General features: G+C 39.6%; 2 protein-coding genes and 1 long non-coding RNA gene across 3 annotated transcripts; 1 reads left to right on the top strand and 2 right to left on the bottom strand.

The window, feature by feature from the left end:
• Positions 1-1460: 1460 nt before the first annotated feature.
• On the bottom strand, positions 1461-8897 carry LOC128355946 (inter-alpha-trypsin inhibitor heavy chain H3-like). The gene is made up of 22 exons (XM_053316336.1): positions 8745-8897; positions 8416-8445; positions 7869-7892; positions 7370-7524; positions 7114-7218; positions 6816-6978; positions 6536-6646; positions 6237-6365; positions 5881-5997; positions 5585-5753; positions 5358-5483; positions 5055-5236; positions 4669-4854; positions 4156-4295; positions 3875-4035; positions 3617-3643; positions 3471-3515; positions 3257-3370; positions 2855-3056; positions 2563-2735; positions 1739-1850; positions 1461-1614 (listed from the first exon to the last, which is right to left on the bottom strand). Exons 1-22 carry the CDS (start codon positions 8856-8858, stop codon positions 1476-1478), a joined length of 2724 nt encoding a protein of 907 aa, XP_053172311.1. The 5' UTR covers positions 8859-8897; the 3' UTR covers positions 1461-1475.
• LOC128355948 (uncharacterized) lies at positions 7414-20112 on the top strand. The gene is made up of 2 exons (XR_008321147.1): positions 7414-7534; positions 20049-20112. It is a non-coding gene; the product is annotated as an uncharacterized LOC128355948 (long non-coding RNA).
• LOC128355944 (inter-alpha-trypsin inhibitor heavy chain H3-like) lies at positions 13703-21400 on the bottom strand. Its single transcript, XM_053316334.1, has 22 exons — positions 21259-21400; positions 20930-20959; positions 20383-20406; positions 19869-20023; positions 19613-19717; positions 19315-19477; positions 19065-19175; positions 18766-18894; positions 18187-18303; positions 17891-18059; positions 17664-17789; positions 17391-17572; positions 17005-17190; positions 16491-16630; positions 16210-16370; positions 15952-15978; positions 15786-15851; positions 15572-15685; positions 15170-15371; positions 14878-15050; positions 14047-14158; positions 13703-13922 (listed from the first exon to the last, which is right to left on the bottom strand). Exons 1-22 carry the CDS (start codon positions 21370-21372, stop codon positions 13784-13786), a joined length of 2745 nt encoding a protein of 914 aa, XP_053172309.1. The 5' UTR covers positions 21373-21400; the 3' UTR covers positions 13703-13783.
• Between the last annotated feature and the right edge of the window lie 1354 nt (positions 21401-22754).

Here is a 22754-nt window from a genome sequence, read left to right as displayed (position 1 = left end):
ATTTTGTTTTCTATCTACATCATAACCTGCCATGCAATGAACTTGTTATGTAGCTGTTAAAACGCAGTGTAATGAAGGGCTGTAAAAACAAGGGCATGAGACTAGACTTGAACTTCACAGCTGTTATACTTTACTGGACTTCAGATTCATAGCTCACACCTGCTGAACATTTTTATGTGAAAATCCATTGTGCTTAATGTCTATCTGCCCAAACATAAACTCAAGCCTATTATCTTTAAGAATTTCCCCTGTAACTGCAGGTGTTTTGATGTTCCCAAACATGACAGTGCCATCTTTTTCATTGATTCTCTGAAACAGTTTGTGTTTTTCTGCTCAGCCTTAGTAACTATGCCCACTAAACAACCATTTATTCCATTTTCAGAGAAAACTGCTGCTACCAAACACGCACAGCACACCACTTCCTGCATAACTTCCTAAAGACTTTTCTTGGGAATGATCTATTCTAGTCTAACCTGATTATGGTTACTTCTACTGTCCAAACAAAGTTACAAACAAGACATTTGTTTACATGCAAATGCTTGATTTTATTTACCTGCATCCGAGCATCTCTGCGGGAAATGACCAGAGCTCCTTGGGTTTGAGCTGGAAGCCAGATGCAGACACAAACCCACAGCAGCAGGACTGTCCACCTTGCAGGCATGGCTGGGAAACAGAGGGGCTGCTTCTCAATATGGCTGAAAACAAGTGTGGAGGGAATTCAAGGCATGTGCTTCCCATATGAATTTCACCCCGCCTACGCTCTGTGCTGCAGGAGGCGGAACCTCTGCTGCCTCCACTACCCTCATGTTTATGTGAGTCACTGACCATCAGTTTGAGTGTTTCTCCATAAATTGTCAAGGTTCAGCACCAGTCAGAGTCATTAGGTACACAGAGGAGTGACTGTTTGACCATAAAGAAATGTTTCAACAATTTGTCTGCACCAAAGACATATTTATTTGGTATCATGTGGTTAAGGAGTCCTACAGTAGACTTAACATTAACTGTGAGAAACCTTTTGATCACAACTTTTCTGTTTTAGACAGTTTTGATCAGATTTACTTCTTTTCAGCTCCTGACTTTAGCAATCAGTGAAGCTGGGATTATAAGAGCAGGGCAAGTCGGTGCCAACATAAAATCCTTCAAAAGTACAACAAGCTATGACATATTCAGAAAGTCAAACATGTCTGTCAGGAAAAATGAGGGATAACCAAAGCAACAACTTCATGTGATGAACAAATTGTGAAACTACCATTTAAAAAAAGGAAATGCCCAAACCAAGCGAGTGTTCATTTTAAAGACCTCTTGTTTTTATTATTATATTTATTATTAAGAACATTTATTTCAGTATTTCTGAGATAGTGATTAAACTGTTAAATTCTCTACACAATGCTATGAACTAAGTCTTTTGTGTATGTTTTATTGTATGAATTGGTCATTCATGGGAACAACACTGATAGGACTGTGTGCAAACCGCTTTAAAATCTTTTGAAAAGGCCAGACATAATGTAGTCTGAAGCCTTTCCGTCGATGAGGCCTGCTCCATTACTGTGAATGAACCAGCAGGGAACATTTTCTCCGTTCTTCACGTCCCTCCTGAAGTCTCTATGGAAGCCTCTGTGGACCAAGACAGAAACATCATGTAGACCTGATTAGGACAGTACAATGAATACAACACAAAGCAACAGACATTTATTCATTTAGTACATAATAAATGCAAACTTTGAGGCATGTGGTGTACCTGTTCACATTGAGCTCCTGTCCTTTCACAAACATGGTGGCATCTGGTTTCTCTAGGACTTCACCTGGACGCAAGTCTGAGACCTCGTATTCAATCCCCTTGTAAAACTGACCTGGAAAAAGACCCACCATTGGGGTTGAAAATCATTTCTTTTCTCATCACTTTACTCTAGTCCTAGCAGATTTCTCTCTATGACAAAGAATACAACTGGGTTAAAGTATCGCTTTGTTTATACAGATACAATTTACAGAATGAAGAACAACGATTAATGCAAATATTTGTTAGGATCAGATCATTTTAGTTTAGCAACTTTAATTGCTGTAAAATGCATTTAGCTGCACAGCATCATAAAGATGATTGCTGTTATCCTCAACCTCAGTATAGTATGTAAAAAAGGGGGCACTAAACTACCAAATTTAAAAAAAAATTTTTTAAAATTGTTGTCAAGGACAAACTCTCAAGGACTCAAAAATCTTTTTTTACTTTGATAAAATTGCATATTTGGCATTGTCACTGAAAAGGTTCAGTCACATTACATGTTACATGTAATCATTTAATCTACAGTGTTCTAAAATTAATATATGCAGCTTTGATGTCTTAGACTGGTTAATTGAATTGTGTTCTGACTGTTTTTTATTTACTTGTGATATTTTTATCCATTGAGTGACTTAATATACAACAATATACAACATATTTAACTTCTAACAGAAATTCTTTGATCTATTAGTTACTTTTTTGGCTGCCCTGATGAGACATTATTGTAAATTATAATAAAAATGAAATAAACCATGCAATCTATTTCTAACAAGTGTGCCATGTTGTACCTAGTAGACCGTGAACAGAGGGAGACAGGAGGTGACTGTCCAGTGTGTAGAAACCCAGGTAGTCCCGGTGGTATGGGTGCTTCGCCCATACTTTGTGCAGCAGGATCATGAACTTGACAGAACCTCTTAGAGTTATCATTAGACTACGATCCTTGGTCAAGTGAAGATCCACACTGAAGGATAAAGAAGGGGCAGATGAAGTGGATGAATGGGCACATCATATTGTCATATCTCTCAAGTATTTGGGTCTTTCCCTGAAGGAGATGATAATCTGGTAGTTTTAGCCACTCACTTGGCTCCTTTGAGGGAGGCTGTATCAGACCACAGCAGCTTGACCCGTTTGCCATCCTGAAACGCTGTGATGTCCTGTGTGCTCACCTCCAGTCTCACACCCAGCTTCTGGTGGATGATGCCAAAACGCCAAAAGTAGGTGTTAATTTTACCATCGGGTGGGATTTGCTTGTCCCCGATGATCTCGCCATTCACTAAAATGCCTGAAGAAACAACAAGAGATTGAGCCTTTCACTGTTTCACTGCAGGGAATGATTGACTGGCACACATGTGAGGAGTTAAAAGTGTCCAAGTTATAAAGAGGACATTCATTTACATTCTGTTCCACAAGGTGTATATATGTTTAGTGAAAAAAAGACATCTTGAGTAAGAAAGTCATGGTTTTAATCAGGATTCTGCTGACCTGATGCTGGGTCTCTGACCAGGTTGAAAATGGTTCCTGGTCTATCGTTGATGTTGAAGCACAAAGCATCATCTCTGTCTGGCAGCTCTATCATGAAATGAGGATCTCCGTCCACTGCAGGTAATATGACATTAATTCACAAAATGGTTTAAATAGATGTGATTTTGAGTTAGCTGTGCCCAAACAAGATGAGCCATAAAATGACACAACTTACCAAAATATGTGGGTGGGGCAGCAGCATATGATGGGTAGCGATAAGCTGCATACAGTTACAAAAAATCCAGGTTAAAAAAAAGCAATACAGGCAATAGACTTAATATTTTATATGCCATTTAGTTTTAAAATAAAAGACTGTCTTACCTACTCTCTCTGCCTGTTGTCTTTGCTCTGATAAAAAAGGACAAAAACAAATTTGTAAATTCCACAGTTCAGACTGGAGCTCCAGTCTCTGCTGGTGTAAGTGAGTAAAGAGAAATTATATGTTTAAAAGTTCAATTCCGTATCCAGTGCTTCTGGTCAATGTGCTGCAGGTTTACTTGACTTCAGTCAATGCCATTATGCCACATTAAGAAAAGCCTATCCAACGATACTTTTTAAACCCTCTCTGCACTCCCTTACCCTCAGTCAGCTTATCAGCAATGAGAGGGCTTTCTGGGCCGTCCTCAGTGTCAGGCTTGGTGACCACCATGGACGTGAGAGGGGTAACGAAGCTGTACTGCAGTGACATTTCCAGGGCCTTGGCTGTGGCGTTGGTTTTCTCATCAGGGGTACCAGTCTTGCTGTGAGAATGAAAAAAATACACACCAGTTACCGCACTGGACATTTTCATGAGACCAATGGGAAATAATAATATCTAAGGTTGAGCATTTCAGGGTTTGAGTAAAATCACTTAAACTGACCTCAGCTCCAGTAGCTGCTGGATGGTGAGGTAGGCCCACAGGCGCTCTGTGAAATCACCAAAGATGTACTCCTCATCGGGGTACATCACATCCCACTCCAGAGCACTGGCCTGGCCCTGCACCTGGAAGTCCTCCTCAAACTTTCGGTGAGAGAAAAGAAAAACAATGGGCATCATGCAAGAAACCATATGCAAACAAATTGCCTCTTATTTTCATCCATGTCCAAGATTTGTTCTTATTTTGTTAGTACCCATTGATTTCTCAGATTCACCTATGTTTTCTTATTTTTGCTCTTCTCTTAGGTAAGAAAAATGGCATTCATCATTCAGCACACCTTGGTAAGAGCAGATGTGGGTGGTTAAGAACATTTGGTGCATCTGGAGTTGATTTCTCTTATTTTTTCTCTTAATAGAAATTGAAGAGAATATTGCTGAACGAGGGCTAGTGTTTGGAAAAAAAGGCTTTTCTGCACCTCAGCACCATCTCTAACTTTCTGATGTTTCTTTTTCTCACCCCCTGGCCGAACACTTCCACCATGAAGTTGTCCAGGTCGTTGTCTATCAGCCGCCCGGCCACCACGATCTCTGAGCCGTTAAACAACTGGCTGAAGTGTTTTGTGGTCAAGAAGTCCACTGCGTTGTCAGGGTAACGTAAGTCTACTTCTGAAAGCAGAGGGCTGGATACCTCATCATAGAAACCCTGTAAAAGATTTATATGCACATTTGTTTATATACATTTATTTGTGTGCCATATAAATATATTCTATTTGAATTATATATGTTAATTGTTACACATTTCCAGAGGAATATTGCCTATTTTGGATAATACACCCCGATCCTTGTGTTGGGCTCAAGAAAACCAAACTACTGGCACAAAGATGTGTAGCCTCAATCCTCCACCTGGAGTTGAAGGGTTGCATCTGAGGCCTCATAGATTCTGCGGGCCAGTCCCTTGTTTTGTTTGCTCATCACATCCAGGAAGGAGTAATCCACATTATTTCCGAATCCGAGACAGAAGAGAGACATGTTCCGGCCAATAGCAGAACGCACATTCTCCTGGATCTTCGGGATTCTGGACTCACCTTCAGAAACACATATATAACAGGCACAAATTTAATGTTAAATATTTATTTATATATATATATATATATATATATATATATATAAGCACACCACGTACAGTGTAAAGTACACAATGCTCACCAGTATTTGGCATTCCATCAGTCAGTAAAATAATCATGTCAACGCTCCCCTTTGGGAGCCTGTCCTCCTGTCTGTCTTGCAAAATCATGTTCACACCTCGCAACACAGCATCATTGATATTAGTTGCTAGAAGGAAAACACAAAATATTTAGTAAAACTAATTCTCTCATTTAGGTAATAAAGATGATATTTGGCATTAAAGCTGTTGTCACATGTTTTTTATTAACCTCCATCTTGTCTTATCCCTCTGACATAGACCATGGCATCAGCCACATTTTCTTTGGTTGCTTTGGTGAGTGATTCCTTCCAAGGACTGATGGTATGGTCAAACTGGATGAGGGCAAAGTGGTCCTCCTCGTGGAGATCTTGGAGGATGGCCAACAGTGCCTCTCGGGTCTACAAAGAGTTACAAATTCAGAGGCCAAAATGCATGCATGTGTGCAACAATGTATAAGAACCACATTATCTTTGAAGAGTGATATATATTGTTGACGTGTGTGCAGACATCTGAATGGTCTCTTACCTGGCGTATCTTTGTTCCACTCATTGAACCGCTCCTGTCAATCACAAAAACCACATTCTTTGGGACTCTGGGTAGGTCAGGTGGAGCAAAGAAGTGCACAAAGTATCCGTTCACAAGCTGAAGGGAAGAGATCACAAAGAGCAGTAATACACACAAAAGACTGAAAGAAGGCTGTAATTGTTGTCATTTCTCGTCCAGAAAAATGATTCACTTGACTTTGTTGCACAGAATTTTTAACTGAACCAAACCTCCAGACAAAGAGGGTTAAAGTTATCCTGCATTATTTTATATGTGAGCCTGATATAAACATGCAGACAGCAGACACTCAGGTGATTCTGAATTTGTTGACTGCTGACCTGAATGTCTCCGAGGTCCTTTGCACGGTTCACATCATACTTGATGATGAAATCTCCATCGATCAGTGTCTCATCACAACCTGGACATTTCCTCTGCTGGTCCATAGTTGGTGAAAAAGAGATGTGTGCCTGTGGATAAGAAGATGATAAATACGTTCAGATTGATCCATTCTTCCTTCTTAAGTTCTCTGTTCTCTGTTCATTTTATTGAACACAAGAAGTCACACCAATTTTACCTTCATTTTGAAAATTAAAACAGAGACACAAAGATGCAAGATCTTATTTTCTGTAGCATGTACCTTTTTTTCTGTGACAGTTTTCTCCACCAGGGGGAGCAGATCATTGGAGAGGAAGTTTGCTTGAGCATCAACATATGCAATGCCTTGAGGCTCGAAGATGTTTGCCACAATCTTTGTCCACATACACACACACACACACACACACACACACACACACACACACACACACACACACACACATTGTGTGTGAGTGAGTTAATTTTTTGAGCAAATCCCCTCATTTACAATATCTGACACAGACAGGAAATCATAAAGATGCAGGATGTGTGCATGGCTTCACCTGAAATTCCTGGACTGGTTGTTTGGGTTTAACTCGGGTCAGAATCTCATACTGGCCCAGTTTCCTCTGAAGGAGCTCCTCATAGGTCAGAATGAAACTCACGTTACTTTGAGATGCAATGTTGACCGACACTGAAAACTTCTCCATCTTTCTTCCAGAAGCCCTTTAATCAAAACACAGACAAAACTGACCGTCTCTGATGATAAAAGGATCAGTTTTAGTACTTTAGATAAACAATGTTGCTTTAGTATGTGTGAGGGGGTGGTGTGGCTGGTCTTTTTCATCTTAAATGACATACTTGACCAGTCCAGCAGTCTGTCCTGAGGAAACAGCCTTCTCATACTGTTTCTTGGCTTTCTCTTTCTCCTTCACCTCTCCAACATACTCCTGACCATCTATTTCCCTGTAAGATCCAAAAATGGAGGATGAAAAACTGAGTAAATAAACTGTGTCTCTGACAAAAATCTGCGAGAGAGAGCAAATGCAAAAGGAAGCAGGGATAAATCTCGTCAGGAATGTGGGCAAAGTGGAAATAGGAGTGGAGACAGACTGACATGCTGAAGTTGGTGATGAAGGCGGTCTTTGGAAGCTCCACTTCAAAAAAAATTTCCTGTGCAGCGCTTGCTTTATTCAAAGCCTTCGAAGTCATGACAGTGCGAGCGAAACGAGACGTCACAGTGCAGTCCACTGTCACACTGTACAGCTCCACCTGAGACACAGTGACAGGGAGGAAGAGACAAAAAGATGAGAACAGCAACAGAACAATATGCACAACCTTATCACAAGCCCCTCATATACAGTACAGTAACTTAATACTTAACTATTAAAAAAACAAAGAAAGTCATTCCAAATGGAGTCCAGCCAACAGTCTGCTGCCCTGATTTGTGCCAAAGAAAATTATTACATCTAGAAAACATTAAAAAAATACATTATGTCACTGATTCCATTTTGGGAGTGTTGTAATGACTGTTTGGGTGAGTCAACCTGGGTGCTGGTTGCTCTTAGCATGGATAGTGTGGCTGCTGTTGATGAAGATCTGAACTATTTTCTTACCTTGCCATCATTTGTACTTCTTTTCTGTAAGAAAAAAAGAACAGTGACTATATACATTTTAGATCAGGCTGAAAAAGTAGCACATCCTACATCACATACATTCAAAAATCTTTGCCCTCCCATTTCCCTTCCCACACTTAAATTATACATATGATTACATTATATGTACCCTCCTCTCCCCCTTCTTTCCCTTTTTCTCTTTTCTTTCTTTGTTTGTTTGCTTTTCATTTTCTTTTGAAGTCTCTGTATGTTGCATCTGGCTACTCAGATTTTACACACATTTTAATGTACTTAGAACTGGAAACATGTCAAGGTAGCTGAATAATTTATAAAGAAATTGCATCAAATAAAAATGAACAAACTTTGAAGGGTTCAAGTTAGATTATTATTCAAAGTAAATATGAAGCTTATGGAATAGTGATATTTAAGAATGACCAAAACATTGGTGAATAACATATAAGCAGAAAGATGAAACTTCATGATAAAATACTGTTACTATATCTTGAAGCGACTGTCTGTCTGTAAATACAGTATTTCTGCTAAATACCTGCAGTGATCTGGCAGCTCCTCTTGTGTCCTGAAATGCAAATACAGCAGAGCAGAGCAACAAGGTATTAGCAAAAGCTACTGGCATAACATGATCTAATTTGTAGGAAAAGAACACTCATTCACACACTTAGTTTTACAGCATGTGTCACATGTATACATACAAGAGGAGAAGTTAGACAGAGTAACAAGACAGCACAACTGAGTAGGTTTTAAGCTGTAAACTACTATCAGATAAAATGAATATTCGCAAAAAATTAAACAACAACAATAAAACAATGTCATTTCCAATTAAGAGCATGGTATAAAAGAGTCTGTGTGTGAAGGTACCTGCACAGTTACATGGTCCCGGGAGATGACCAGAGCCCCCCAGACCATGCTGGGCAGCCAGAGGCAGGCGCAGCAACATAGCAGCAGTTGTTGAACACCCAACAGTCCAGACATGACCAAAACTCTACTGAACACTGGCTGACTTCACTGCTGAGAAAAAAGCTCTCTGCCCAGGAGAGGAGGGACAAAAAGTGTGCTTGTGTGTGTGTGTGTGTGTGTGTGTGTGTGTGTGTGTGTGTGCGTTGGTCTGGAGTACTGACCAATGGACCTGAGCTCATTCTTGCATTTATTCATCAACATCATCATAAACTTCACTCGCCTCTTGCTCAAATGGGTTCCTCCTCCTTTGCTGGACCATCTCACAACGGCCTGTGCTGCTTCACTTGACGTATGTGTGCTTGTGTAATTTGTCATTTGCTGGAGAGCAAACAGTGGAGTACTGTAAGAAAATCAGAGAGACTCTCTTGTAGGGTTTTATTTATCTTGTTTTCCTCAAAAATGTGATAGCAAGCATGTTCATGGTGCTGAAGCCAGTGAACAAACAATGGTATTTACTTGGAAAAGCTGTACTGCTCAAGTCATTTTCATCATGTGGGGGCATGTTTGGCAAAAAGAGACCCAATAATTTGTGTATTTTTTACCAGTGGGTCTGCAGGATGGAGAGTGAGAGACACATTCAGGTACTATATTCTGTGCTCATGTCATGACAGAGCGGTGTGTTCTTGGGGTTCTGTTGTTAATCAGGATGCTTGTTTTTCATTTTAATATCAATACTTTAATTATCTCTGCCAGAGCTGGATTAAGGCAAGTGGCCCAGATGTAAAAATGCCCTGTGGGCCCCTGCTGACTCTCTGAGGCTGCTTACAGTTGGTTTCGGTGAGCTGAACACAAGTGAAGAGCCAAGACATTCACATCTGTGTCTATTATGCATCTCCAAGTGTTTGAGCTGACTGCTTTTCATAACTGCCTACATTACTGCAGTTAAATGGTCTGAGGGCCTTGCTCACAGTTATTACATCAGTTGCCAGACAAGAGCCAAATATCTTTAGCAAACTGCTAGCTAGAAAACAAAAACGTTTCAAGAAGAAATACAGGCCAATTAATGTTTTTTGTGTCCATGTTGTTTAGTCAAATTTAAAGGGTTTAAAATGGGAAAATAAACCTATGAATAATTTGCACACATTCTTTTTTTGTGGACCCAGATAAAATTCCTGCTTTTAATACATTTTGAGAGAATATATTAGAAGAATATAGCAAAAAAGTAGTGTAACCTTTGTACCAAATAATTAAAGTTGCTTAAAAACACTAAATTATCAATAAAACATCATATCAACTAGTTTGGCATTATCTTACATATCTTTTTTTATGTCAAATAAAGGTAATGTAATACAATTGTTCTAAATATTAAATTTAGTCTGGGGAATCATGTCAATGAGGAACCATTTCAATTTTGTTTTTTAACAAAGTAATTATTTGTAAGTACACTTAAATACACTGTAGGTGGATAAAATATGTAATATCTTTTATTCTTTTGTGGTAACACCATTTGACATTTTCAGGAGCATTCAGTCTTTCCAGCAAACCAACAAATACAAAATGTAGCCTACATTTTAACAAACTTGATGCTGCTTTTAAACCATTTTCTTAAATTCTCAATCGCTCATCTTGCCAACTCTTATTTGTCACTGACCCATATACATGTATGAGCTCTTCCAACTGTTGAGAGAGGCAGGACAAAGTCATATGCTGTTACCAAACAACCACCACTTCCTGCATTGATGACGCATTTTCTGTCTGTTATGACCTGGATCAAGTGGCATCAACAAAAGGGAGATACATCTAGCAATCAGTTAACAAAATATATTTATTTAATCCAAAAATAAACCATATTAAATGTTTAGAAGGTCATCCAGTTTCAGACTCAAGGCCTTCGCTCTGCTGCCTGTTAACTCAGTGCAGTAGCAGAGTGAAGTTTGGACTTTTCTTACATTCATTGCTGCAGTTCTGGCCTTTAAGCTTGATGCCACAGTATTTTTGGACTAGTTCCTCACCTTTGCTGGTTTACTCTGTTCTGTGCAACAATGAGAATGTGAGTATTGAGTTATTATTCTGTTTTAATTAGTGTAAAAGTGGTGATGTGTTTTATATTGTAACTTCTCATGTATAATGACAGTGCTCGTGTCTCTTTGATAGTATAATGGTCACGTCACTTTAATAGTGGTCACAGAGATAAAGTGAAGAAATGTATGTGACTACATGGTAAAGAGTATACAAGAAACCAAAAGGAGAACTTGCAAAGGTTTATGGATTGATGACAGAAGATATGTATATCTTTATATATAATTATATGTCTCCCAAAAGAACATAACAGCAGTGTAGGAAATGCATGTGAGGTGTATCAAATGGAACTGCATGCATGCATGACTCGTTGTTGACCTTTAAAGTCAGAATATTGTCTGAAATTAGATATACATAACCAGGGACTACATGTTGGTTACAGACAAATGTCTGAAAGTGTTCATTGGAAAGTATGAGTACCTGTAGCTGCAGGTGTCCCCAATGATCTCTTCGGTCTCATTTGCTGCTGAGTGTCCTCACAGCGCTCAGCTGAAAAGTAAATAATCTTTTCCACGTGTCGTTCACACCCCATACGTAGGGTTTCTCTATGCATATACATCACAGACTGAAAAAAAAATTCCTGGTGGCAGTAGCTGCAGAGTCCAAAATAAAAAGTAGAACTGCAGTCTATTTATTTAACATTGAAATAGAAATTGAAGTTGACATGAAATGAAATGTGGAAAAAATGCCATATGCAATGGCTCCCTGGCGAAAGGTTAACGCACAGAAGGACAGACGGATGGACAGACGGACCAACATCCCAATTATATCCCTCCAATTATATTAGTAGGATAAGACCTCTGCCTCCAAAGGACGTGGTCTCTGTATGTTAAAATAACATAGCATAACAAATCTATGAGAAGAAAATGTTAAAAGGCCATGATATGTCTATGGTCAGCAACAAAATGCAACTTGACATTCTGCTGAATATTTTTATATGAAGCTACTTTGTGCTTAATGTCCCTCTGCCCAAACATAAACATATGCCTATTATCTTGTTGCTTTTAAGGATTTGTCCTGTAATTGTAGGTGTTTTTGTTACGTTAAGTAACACTAGCCCTTAGTTCTTGTTGTATGGATTTGTTTTGTTTCTAACTCTCCTGTCATTTCACATCCCGCCTCCCTCATACCATGCACCTGGTTTTCCCCGCCCATCTCCTCACCTGTAGCCCATGTGCTCATTAGTCCCACATTCTGACTCTTAGCAATGGCTTTGTTGCTGCAATTCAACCTGTCAAACCTGCAACTCCAAGTCTTCTCTTCACAGTTGAAACTGAGACTTGCTTACTACGACAGCTATGAAGCTGTGCTTGAAGCTGTTGTCCTGTGAACCACCTATCACACAAGCTGTTGACTCTCAGAGACTTGTCTTCTGACTATGTTGTGGCTTTGGGTCTGCCAGACCTCTCCCTTTCAGAGTTTCCCCAGTTTCTGAATGCTTTTTTGATGGTGAAGGAGACTGTACTCACTGACACCTTGACTTTCTTCGCAGTTTCTCTGACTACATTTTAAGTGTTTTTGTATAATTTTCAGTTTTGGGTAACCTTACACTTACACATGCAGAAATTTACATTTCACATTTCTTTTAATCTTTGCACTTGTCCCTCTCATAGCCTACATTTCATCAAACTGTACTGTCCTTTTACTTAAAAGGGACATTGCACATTAATGGACATCGGTGTCAATAAATACACATGTAAATGCACTAAAGTTAGCACAACTGATAATTTGCATCTGTTGTCTTCTTGCAGGACACACACGTGCTCACACATGTGTGCGAGCATGCATTGCAGATCAACAGTGAGTGCAGGATTGATTACTCTTGAGCCAGTTCTTCATATGTGTTTTGAATATGGCATATGTATCACATTACCTTATTGTTGAAAAAATCAGGAAGGACTATTTATGAAATCATACCCGCTCCATGCTGTGTATAATGAATATGGGAATACTTTTTCTTGACTATCTCACCACCTGCCGTGATGCCGGGTGCTCTTTTCTCAATGAAATATAAAAAAAGTGGGAGGGGGCTGAGGGCTGGGGCTCCCTTCTGGGAGCGCAGTAGTAGTAGGGATGATGTGTAGACTATAGGGGTGTGTGTGTGTGTGGATGGATGGATGGATATGCTGTAGACAACTATGAGCAGAATATTGAGATATGCTGTAGACAACTATGAGCAGAATATTGAGACATGCTGTAGACAACTATGAGCAGAATATTGAGACATGAACGTTTATTTCTCTTTTTATTCCTCACAACAAGTTACATTTGCTGAGGATCATGGGTAGGCTAAATTAGCCACTTCTGCTAATGTCCAAAGCAGCAGAAACAAAACGTATTTCTCACAATCGAAAGTGAAATAATAAAAACTGATGGTCATAACATTCACCCAACATTTCGGTGAATTATCCAGGACACTTTCTTGTTTTTGTGTTCAGAAATGTTGAGGATATAAATAAAGTCGTCAGTGAATTAGCCAGTCTTTCCGGGACATATAAAGACACAAAGGGGGTCATATCTCCTGGTTAAATGTTTAATAATATAGTGTTTATATTTTTAAAGTAATTTATAATATTTGTGGATTACTGGATTTTAATCAATAGATTCAATTTCAGGGCTATTTTAAGAACAGCCGTGAGATTTGGTTGCGCAGGCGCACTGATCACTTGTGTCGCTGCATGTATTTAGATTCGTATGATATCATACGAAAAATAGTGCTCAACGTTTTGTACGATATCATACGAACATAAGATGAGGATGCGTTGCAACGTTACACCTCTTATAATCCAAGATTAAATTTAAATTCTCTTCACAATGCTATGAACTTAGTCTGTTAAAATGTGGGCAGATTTTATTTTAAATATGTCTTATTGTATGAATTTGAGTGGTGATTCATGGGAACAACAGCGATAAGACTGACTTTAAAATCTTTTGAAAAGGCCAGACATAATGTAGTCTGAAGCCTTTCCGTCGATGAGGCCTGTTCCATTACTGTGAATGAACCAGCAGGGAACATTTTCTCCGTTCTTCACGTCCCTCCTGAAGTCTTTCTGCCAGCCTCTGTGGACCAAGACAGAAACATCATGTAGACCTGATTAGGACAGTACAATGAAAACAACACAAAGCAACAGACATTTATTCATTTAGTACATAATAAATGCAAACTTTGAGGCATGTGATGTACCTGGTCACATTGAGCTCCTGTCCTTTCACAAACATGGTGGCATCTGGTTTCTCTAGGACTTCACCTGGACGCAAGTCTGAGACCTCGTATTCAATCCCCTTGTAAAACTGACCTGGAAAAAGACCCACCATTGGGGTTGAAAATCATTTCTTTTCTCATCACTTTACACAGATCAGATTTCTCTCTATGACAAAGAATAAAACTGGGTTAAAGTATTGCTTTGTTTATACAGATACAATTTACAGAATGAAGAACAACGATTAATGCAAATATTTGTTAGGATCAGATCATTTTAGTTTAGCAACTTTAATTGCTGTAAAATGCATTTAGCTGCACATCATCATAAAGATGATTGCTGTTATCCTCAACCTCAGTATAGTATGTAAAAAAGGGGGCACTAAACTACCAAATTTTAAAAATCATTGTTGTCAAGGACAAACTATCTTCTAAATATCGAAATTTCTCTAACAATGGATAAACTCTTTTTTACTTTGATAAAATTGCATATTTGGCATTGTCACTGAAAAGGTTCAGTCACATTACATGTTACATGTAATCATTTAATCTACAGTGTTCTAAAATTAAAATATGCAGCTTTGATGTCTTAGACTGGTTAATTGAATTGTGTTCTGACTGTTTTTTATTTACTTGTGATATTTTTATCCATTGAGTGACTTAATATACAACAATATACAACATATTTAACTTCTAACAGAAATTCTTTGATCTATTAGTTACTTTTTTGGCTGCCCTGATGAGACATTATTGTAAATTATAATAAAAATGAAATAAACCATGCAATCTATTTCTAACAAGTGTGCCATGTTGTACCTAGTAGACCGTGAACAGAGGGAGACAGGAGGTGACTGTCCAGTGTGTAGAAACCCAGGTAGTCCCGGTGGTATGGGTGCTTCGCCCATACTTTGTGCAGCAGGATCATGAACTTGACAGAACCTCTTAGAGTTATCATTAGACTACGATCCTTGGTCAAGTGAAGATCCACACTGAAGGATAAAGAAGGGGCAGATGAAGTGGATGAATGGGCACATCATATTGTCATATCTCTCAAGTATTTGGGTCTTTCCCTGAAGGAGATGATAATCTGGTAGTTTTAGCCACTCACTTGGCTCCTTTGAGGGAGGCTGTATCAGACCACAGCAGCTTGACCCGTTTGCCATCCTGAAACGCTGTGATGTCCTGTGTGCTCACCTCCAGTCTCACACCCAGCTTCTGGTGGATGATGCCAAAACGCCAAAAGTAGGTGTTAATTTTACCATCGGGTGGGATTTGCTTGTCCCCGATGATCTCGCCATTCACTAAAATGCCTGAAGAAACAACAAGAGATTGAGCCTTTCACTGTTTCACTGCAGGGAATGATTGACTGGCACACATGTGAGGAGTTAAAAGTGTCCAAGTGATAAAGAAGACATTCATTTACATCCTGTTCCACAAGGTGTATATATGTTTAGTGAAAAAAAGACATCTTCAATAAGGAAGTCATGGTTTTAATCAGGATCCTGCTGACCTGATGCTGGGTCTCTGACCAGGTTGAAAATGGTTCCTGGTCTATCGTTGATGTTGAAGCACAACGCATCATCTCTGTCTGGCAGCTCTATCATGAAATGAGGATCTCCGTCCACTGCAGGTAATATGACATTAATTCACAAAATGGTTTAAATAGATATGATTTTGAGTTAGCTGTGCCCAAACAAGATGAGCCATAAAATGACACAACTTACCAAAATATGTGGGTGAGGCAACAGCATATGTGGGTGGGGCAGCAGCATATGATGGGTAGCGATAAGCTGCATACAGTTACAAAAAAATCCAGGTTTAAAAAACACTACAGGCAATAGACTTAATATTTTATATGCCATTTAGTTTTAAAATAAAAGACTGTCTTACCTACTCTCTCTGCCTGTTGTCTTTGCTCTGATAAAAAAGGACAAAAACAAATTTGTAAATTCCACAGTTCTGACTGGAGCTCCAGTCTCTGCTGGTGTAAGTGAGTAAAGAGAAATGATGTGTTTAAAAGTTCAATTCCATATCCAGTGCTTCTGGTCAATGTGCTGCAGGTTTACTTGACTTCAGTCAATGCCGTTATGCCACATTAAGAAAAGCCTATCCAACGATACTTTTTAAACCCTCTCTGCACTCCCTTACCCTCAGTCAGCTTATCAGCAATGAGAGGGCTTTCTGGGCCGTCCTCAGTGTCAGGCTTGGTGACCACCATGGACGTGAGAGGGGTAACGAAGCTGTACTGCAGTGACATTTCCAGGGCCTTGGCTGTGGCGTTGGTTTTCTCATCAGGGGTACCAGTCTTGCTGTGAGAATGAAAAAAATACACACCAGTTACCGCACTGGACATTTTCATGAGACCAATGGGAAATAATAATATCTAAGGTTGAGCATTTCAGGGTTTGAGTAAAATCACTTAAACTGACCTCAGCTCCAGTAGCTGCTGGATGGTGAGGTAGGCCCACAGGCGCTCTGTGAAATCACCAAAGATGTACTCCTCATCAGGGTACATCACATCCCACTCCAGAGCACTGGCCTGGCCCTGCACCTGGAAGTCCTCCTCAAACTTTCGGTGAGAGAAAAGAAGAAACAATGGGCATCATGCAAGAAACCATATGCAAACAAATTCCCTCTTATTTTCATCCATGTCCACGATTTGTTCTTATTTTGTTAGTACCCATTGATTTCTCAGATTCACCTATGTTTTCTTATTTTTGCTCTTCTCTTAGGTAAGAGAAATAGCACTCATCATTCAGCACACCTTGGTAAGAGCAGATGTGGGTGGTTAAGAACATTTGGTGCATCTGGAGTTGATTTCTCTTATTTTTTCTCTTAAAAGAAATTGAAGAGAATATTCCTGAACAAGGCCCACTGTTTGAAAAAAAAAGCTTTTCTGCACCTCAGCACCATCTCTAACTTTCTGATGTTTCTTTTTCTTACCCCCTGGCCGAACACTTCCACCATGAAGTTGTCCAGGTTGTTGTCTATCAGCCGACCGGCCACCACGATCTCTGAGCCGTTAAACAACTGGCTGAAGTGGTTTGTGGTCACGAAGTCCACTGTGTTGTCAGGGTAATGTAAGTCTACTTCTGAAAGCAGAGGGCTGGATACCTCATCATAGAAACCCTGTAAAAGATTTATATGCAAATTTGTTTATATACATTTATTTGTGTGCCATATAAATATATTCTATTAGAATTATATATGTTAATTGTTACACATTTCCAGAGGAATATTGCCTATTTTGGATAATACACCCCGATCCTTGTGTTGGGCTCAAGAAAACCAAACTACTGGCACAAAGATGTGTAGCCTCAATCCTCCACCTGGAGTTGAAGGGTTGCATCTGAGCCCTCATAGATTCTGCGGGCCAGTCCCTTGTTTTGTTTGCTCATCACATCCAGGAAGGAGTAATCCACATCATTTCCAAATCCAAGACAGAACAGAGACATGTTCCCGCCAATAGCAGAACGCACATTCTCCTGGATCTTCGGGATTCTGGACTCACCTTCAGAAGCACATATATAACAGGCACAAATTCAATGTTAAATATATATATATAAGCACACCACGTACAGTGTAAAGTACACAATGCTCACCAGTATTTGGCATTCCATCAGTCAGTAAAATAATCATGTCAACGCTCCCCTTTGGGAGCCTGTCCTCCTGTCTGTCTTGCAAAATCATGTTCACACCTCGCAACACAGCATCATTGATATTAGTTCCTAGGAGGAAAACACAAAATATTTAGTAAAACTAATTCTCTCATTTAGGTAATAAAGATGATATTTGGCATTAAAGTTGTTGTCACATGTTTTTTATTAACCTCCATTGTCTCTTATCCTTCTGACATAGACCATGGCGTCAGCCACATTTTCTTTGGTTGCTTTGGTGAGTGATTTCTTCCAAGGACTGATGGTATCATCAAACTGGATGAGGGCAAAGTGGTCCTCCTCGTGGAGATCTTGGAGGATGGCCAACAGTGCCTCTCGGGTCTACAAAGAGTTACAAATTCAGAGGCCAAAATGCATGCATGTGTGCAACAATGTATAAGAACCACATTATCTTTGAAGAGTGATATATATTGTTGACGTGTGTGCAGACATCTGAATGGTCTCTTACCTGGCGTATCTTTATTCCACTCATTGAACCGCTCCTGTCAATCACAAAAACCACATTCTTTGGGACTCTGGGTAGGTCAGGTGGAGCAAAGAAGTGTACAAAGTATCCGTTCACAAGCTGAAGAGAAGAGATCACAAAGAGCAGTAATACACACAAAAGACTGAAAGAAGGCTGTAATTGTTGTCATTTCTCATCCAGAAAAATGATTCACTTGACTTTGTTGCACAGAATTTTTATTTTTTTAAAGTATATTTTTTCGGGCTTTTTTGCCTTTAATGTACAGGACAGTAGAGATAGACAGGAAACAGGAGGCAGAGAGAGGGGGAATGACACGCAGGATAAGACCACTCGGCTCAGGATTCGAACCGGGGTCACCTGCAACGAGGACTATAGCCTCAACACATGGGGCAGGTTCTCTACCCGCGAAGCTAAGCTCAACCCAATTGCACAGAATTTTTAACTGAACCGAACCTCCAGACAAAGAGGGTTAAAGTTATCCTGCATTATTTTATATGTGAGCCTGATATAAACATGCAGACAGCAGACACTCAGGTGATTCTGAATTTGTTGACTGCTGACCTGAATGTCTCCGAGGTCCTTTGCACGGTTCACATCATAATTGATGATGAAATCTCCATCGATCAGTGTCTCATCACAACCTGGACATTTCCTCTGCTGGTCCATAGTTGGTGAAAAAGAGAGGTGTGCCTGTGGATAAGAAGATGATAAATACGTTCAGATTGATCCATTCTTCCTTCTTAAATTTTCTGTTCTCTATTCATTTTATTGAACACAAGAAGTCACACCAATTTTACCTTCATTTTGAAAATTAAAACAGAGACACAAAGATGCAAGATCTTATTTTCTGTAGCATGTACCTTTTTTTCTGTGACAGTTTTCTCCACCAGGGGGAGTAGATCATTGGAGAGGAAGTTTGCTTGAGCATCAACATATGCAATGCCTTGAGGCTCGAAGATGTTTGCCACAATCTTTGTACACACACACACACACACACACACACACGCACACACATACACACACATAGAGGAACAGTGAGTTAATTTTGTGAGCAAAATATCTGACACAACCAGGAAATCATAAAGATGCAGGATGTGTGCATGGCTTCACCTGAAATTCCTGGACTGGTTGTTTGGGTTTAACTCGGGTCAGAATCTCATATTGGCCCAGTTTCCTCTGAAGGAGCTCCTCATAGGTCAGAATGAAACTCACGTTACTTTGAGATGCAATGTTGACTGACACTGAAAACTTCTCCATCTTTCTTCCAGAAGCCCTTTAATCAAAACACAGACAAAACTGACCGTCTCTGATGATAAAAGGATCAGTTTTAGTACTTTAGATAAACAATGTTGCTTTAGTATGTGTGAGGGGGTGGTGTGGCTGGTCTTTTTCATCTTAAATGACATACTTGACCAGTCCAGCAGTCTGTCCTGAGGAAACAGCCTTCTCATACTGTTTCTTGGCTTTCTCTTTCTCCTTCACCTCTCCAACATACTCCTGACCATCTATTTCCCTGTAAGATCCAAAAATGGAGGATGAAAAACTGAGTAAATAAACTGTGTCTCTGACAAAAATCTGCGAGAGAGAGCAAATGCAAAAGGAAGCAGGGATAAATCTCGTCAGGAAAGTAGGCAAAGTGGAAATAGGAGTGGAGACAGACTGACATGCTGAAGTTGGTGATGAAGGCGGTCTTTGGAAGCTCCACTTCAAAAAAGATTTCCTGTGCAGCGCTTGCTTTATTCAAAGCCTTCGAAGTCATGACAGTGCGAGCGAAACGAGACGTCACAGTGCAGTCCACTGTCACACTGTACAGCTCTACCTGAGACACAGTGACAGGGAGGAAGAGACAAAAAGATGAGAACAGCAACAGAACAATATGCACAACTTATCACAAGCCCCTCATATACAGTACAGTAACTCAATACTTAACTATTAAAAAAACAAAGAAAGTCATTTCAAATGGAGTCCAGCCAACAGTCTGCTGCCCTGTTTTGTGCCAAAGAAAATTATTACATCTAGAAAACATTTAAAATATATACATATACATAAATACATTATGTCACTGATTCCATTTTGGGAGTGTTGTAATGACTGTTTGGGTGAGTCAACCTGGGTGCTGGTTGCTCTTAGCATGGATAGTGTGGCTGCTGTTGATGAAGATCTGAACTATTTTCTTACCTTGCCATCATTTGTACTTCTTTTCTGTAAGAAAAAAAGAACAGTGACTATATACATTTTAGATCAGGCTGAAAAAGTAGCACATCCTACATCACATACATTCAAAAATCTTTGCCCTCCCATTTCCTTTCCCACACTTAAATTATACATATGATTACATTATATGTACCCTCCTCTCCCCCTTCTTTCCCTTTTTCTCTTTTCTTTCTTTGTTTGTTTGCTTTTCATTTTCTTTTGAAGTCTCTGTATGTTGCATCTGGCTACTCAGATTTTACACACATTTTAATGTACTTAGAACTGGAAACATGTCAAGGTAGCTGAATAATTTATAAAGAAATTGCATCAAATAAAAATGAACAAACTTTGAAGGGTTCAAGTTAGATTATTATTCAAAGTAAATATGAAGCTTATGGAATAGTGATATTTAAGAATGACCAAAACATTGGTGAATAACATATAAGCAGAAAGATGAAACTTCATGATAAAATACTGTTACTATATCTTGAAGCGACTGTCTGTCTGTAAATACAGTATTTCTGCTAAATACCTGCAGTGATCTGGCAGCTCCTCTTGTGTCCTGAAATGCAAATACAGCAGAGCAGAGCAACAAGGTATTAGCAAAAGCTACTGGCATAACATGATCTAATTTGTAGGAAAAAAACACTCATTCACACACTTAGTTTTACAGCATGTGTCACATGTATACATACAAGAGGAGAAGTTAGACAGAGTAACAAGACAGCACAACTGAGTAGGTTTTAAGCTGTAAACTACTATCAGATAAAATGAATATTGGCAAAAAATTAAACAACAACAATAAAACAATGTCATTTCCAATTAAGAGCATGGTATAAAAGAGTCTGTGTGTGAAGGTACCTGAACAGCTACATGGTCCCGGGAGATGACCAGAGCCCCCCAGACCATGTTGGGCAGCCAGAGGCAGGCGCAGCAACATAGCAGCAGTTGTTGAACACCCAACAGTCCAGACATGACCAAAACTCTACTGAACACTGGCTGACTTCACTGCTGAGAAAAAAGCTCTCTGCCCAGGAGAGGAGGGACAAAAAGTGTGTGTTTGTTTGTGTTGTGTGTGTTGTGTTGTGTGTGTGTGTGTGTGTGTGTGTGTGTGTGTGTGTGTGTGTGTGTGTGTGTGTGTGCATTGTCCCGGAGTACTGACCAACGGACCTGAAGAGGCCCTGAGGTAGAAAAGCTTCTGCTGGTAAAGCTGGAAGAAAATATCTGTGCTCAGTCTGAAAGTGTGTTAACAGGACTGTCACCAAACTCACAGCTAAGTATGTGTTCAGTAATAGGACAAGCGTGACCCTAAGGGACCTCAAAGCTGAACGGAAAATCATAGAAGCACCAATTAGTGACACCAAAACTGCTATTGACACAGTCCATTATGTCACACCAGTCAGCTCATAATACAGTCATATTGTAACCAAAAATAAAGCAATTTAAATTTGTGAAAAAATGATGAAGTAGCAGAAGAATAACTTCATTACAGCTTTTTGTTATGTGGATTATATGTGTAAGCAAATATAAAGTGTCTATAAGCTTTAACTGGTATACAGTCAATATGTGTGTTTACAAGCTGCCATGTGTTGCAGTTGTTTTGTCAGCTACTTTAAGAAATTGGTGGATACACTTTTGTTGTTGTTTTAGGCTTCAGGATAATGATCTGGCATAAACATAAAGATATTCATTCTTGCATTTATTCATCAACATCATCATAAACTTCACTCGCCTCTTGCTCAAATGGGTTCCTCCTCCTTTGCTGGACCATCTCACAACGGCCTGTGCTGCTTCACTTGACGTATGTGTGCTTGTGTAATTTGTCATTTGCTGGAGAGCAAACAGTGGAGTACTGTAAGAAAATCAGAGAGACTCTCTTGTAGGGTTTTATTAGGGCCCGAGCGCTGACCAGCGCGAAGCCCTATTGTTTTTGCCATGATTATTATTCATTTTTTTTTTCTTCTGACAAAGTGACGGCCTTTTTGCCCCCCTGAACGTGCCTTAAAAGTCACCAAAGTTTGCACGCAAGCCAGACCCGGCGAAAAATTTGATATTTTATGGTCTACATAAATGGGCGTGCCATAATGGCTCTCTAGCGCCCCCTACAAAATCAAGAAAATCGAGCCCCTCGCCACAGATTGACATAGAGAAACGAAACTTGGTACACATGTTCATCATGTCAAGACGCACCAAAAAGTCTCTTGGACACATACTCTAACACCAACAGGAAGTCGGCCATTTTGAATCGAAATATTGATTTTAATGCTGAATCTGGCATCATATTTGAGCGAACTTGTCCTACAGATTTCATCCCATCCACTTGAAATTCACACAGGATCATCTTGAGACATTGGAGA

Source organism: Scomber japonicus, chromosome 3, assembly GCF_027409825.1.
Source record: "Scomber japonicus isolate fScoJap1 chromosome 3, fScoJap1.pri, whole genome shotgun sequence".
In the NCBI taxonomy this organism is placed as follows: Eukaryota; Metazoa; Chordata; class Actinopteri; order Scombriformes; family Scombridae; genus Scomber; species Scomber japonicus.
This window is presented reverse-complemented; position numbering and strand designations above follow the sequence as displayed.

What these genes read in the sequence shown, in the direction of transcription:
- LOC128355946 (XM_053316336.1), bottom strand. Translation starts at nt 8,858, where the DNA reads ATGTCTGGACTGTTGGGTGTTCAACAACTGCTGCTATGTTGCTGCGCC. An exon ending in AAACTGTCACAGAAAAAAAG is followed by an intron (nt 6,366 to 6,535) that starts GTACATGCTACA and finishes TCTTATCCACAG; the next exon opens with GCACACATCTCTTTTTCACC. An exon ending in AGGGATAAGACAAGATGGAG is followed by an intron (nt 5,484 to 5,584) that starts GTTAATAAAAAA and finishes TTTTCCTTCTAG; the next exon opens with CAACTAATATCAATGATGCT.
- LOC128355944 (XM_053316334.1), bottom strand. Translation starts at nt 21,372, where the DNA reads ATGTCTGGACTGTTGGGTGTTCAACAACTGCTGCTATGTTGCTGCGCC. An exon ending in AAGGATAAGAGACAATGGAG is followed by an intron (nt 17,790 to 17,890) that starts GTTAATAAAAAA and finishes TTTTCCTCCTAG; the next exon opens with GAACTAATATCAATGATGCT. An exon ending in ACAACAGGCAGAGAGAGTAG is followed by an intron (nt 15,852 to 15,951) that starts GTAAGACAGTCT and finishes AACTGTATGCAG; the next exon opens with CTTATCGCTACCCATCATAT.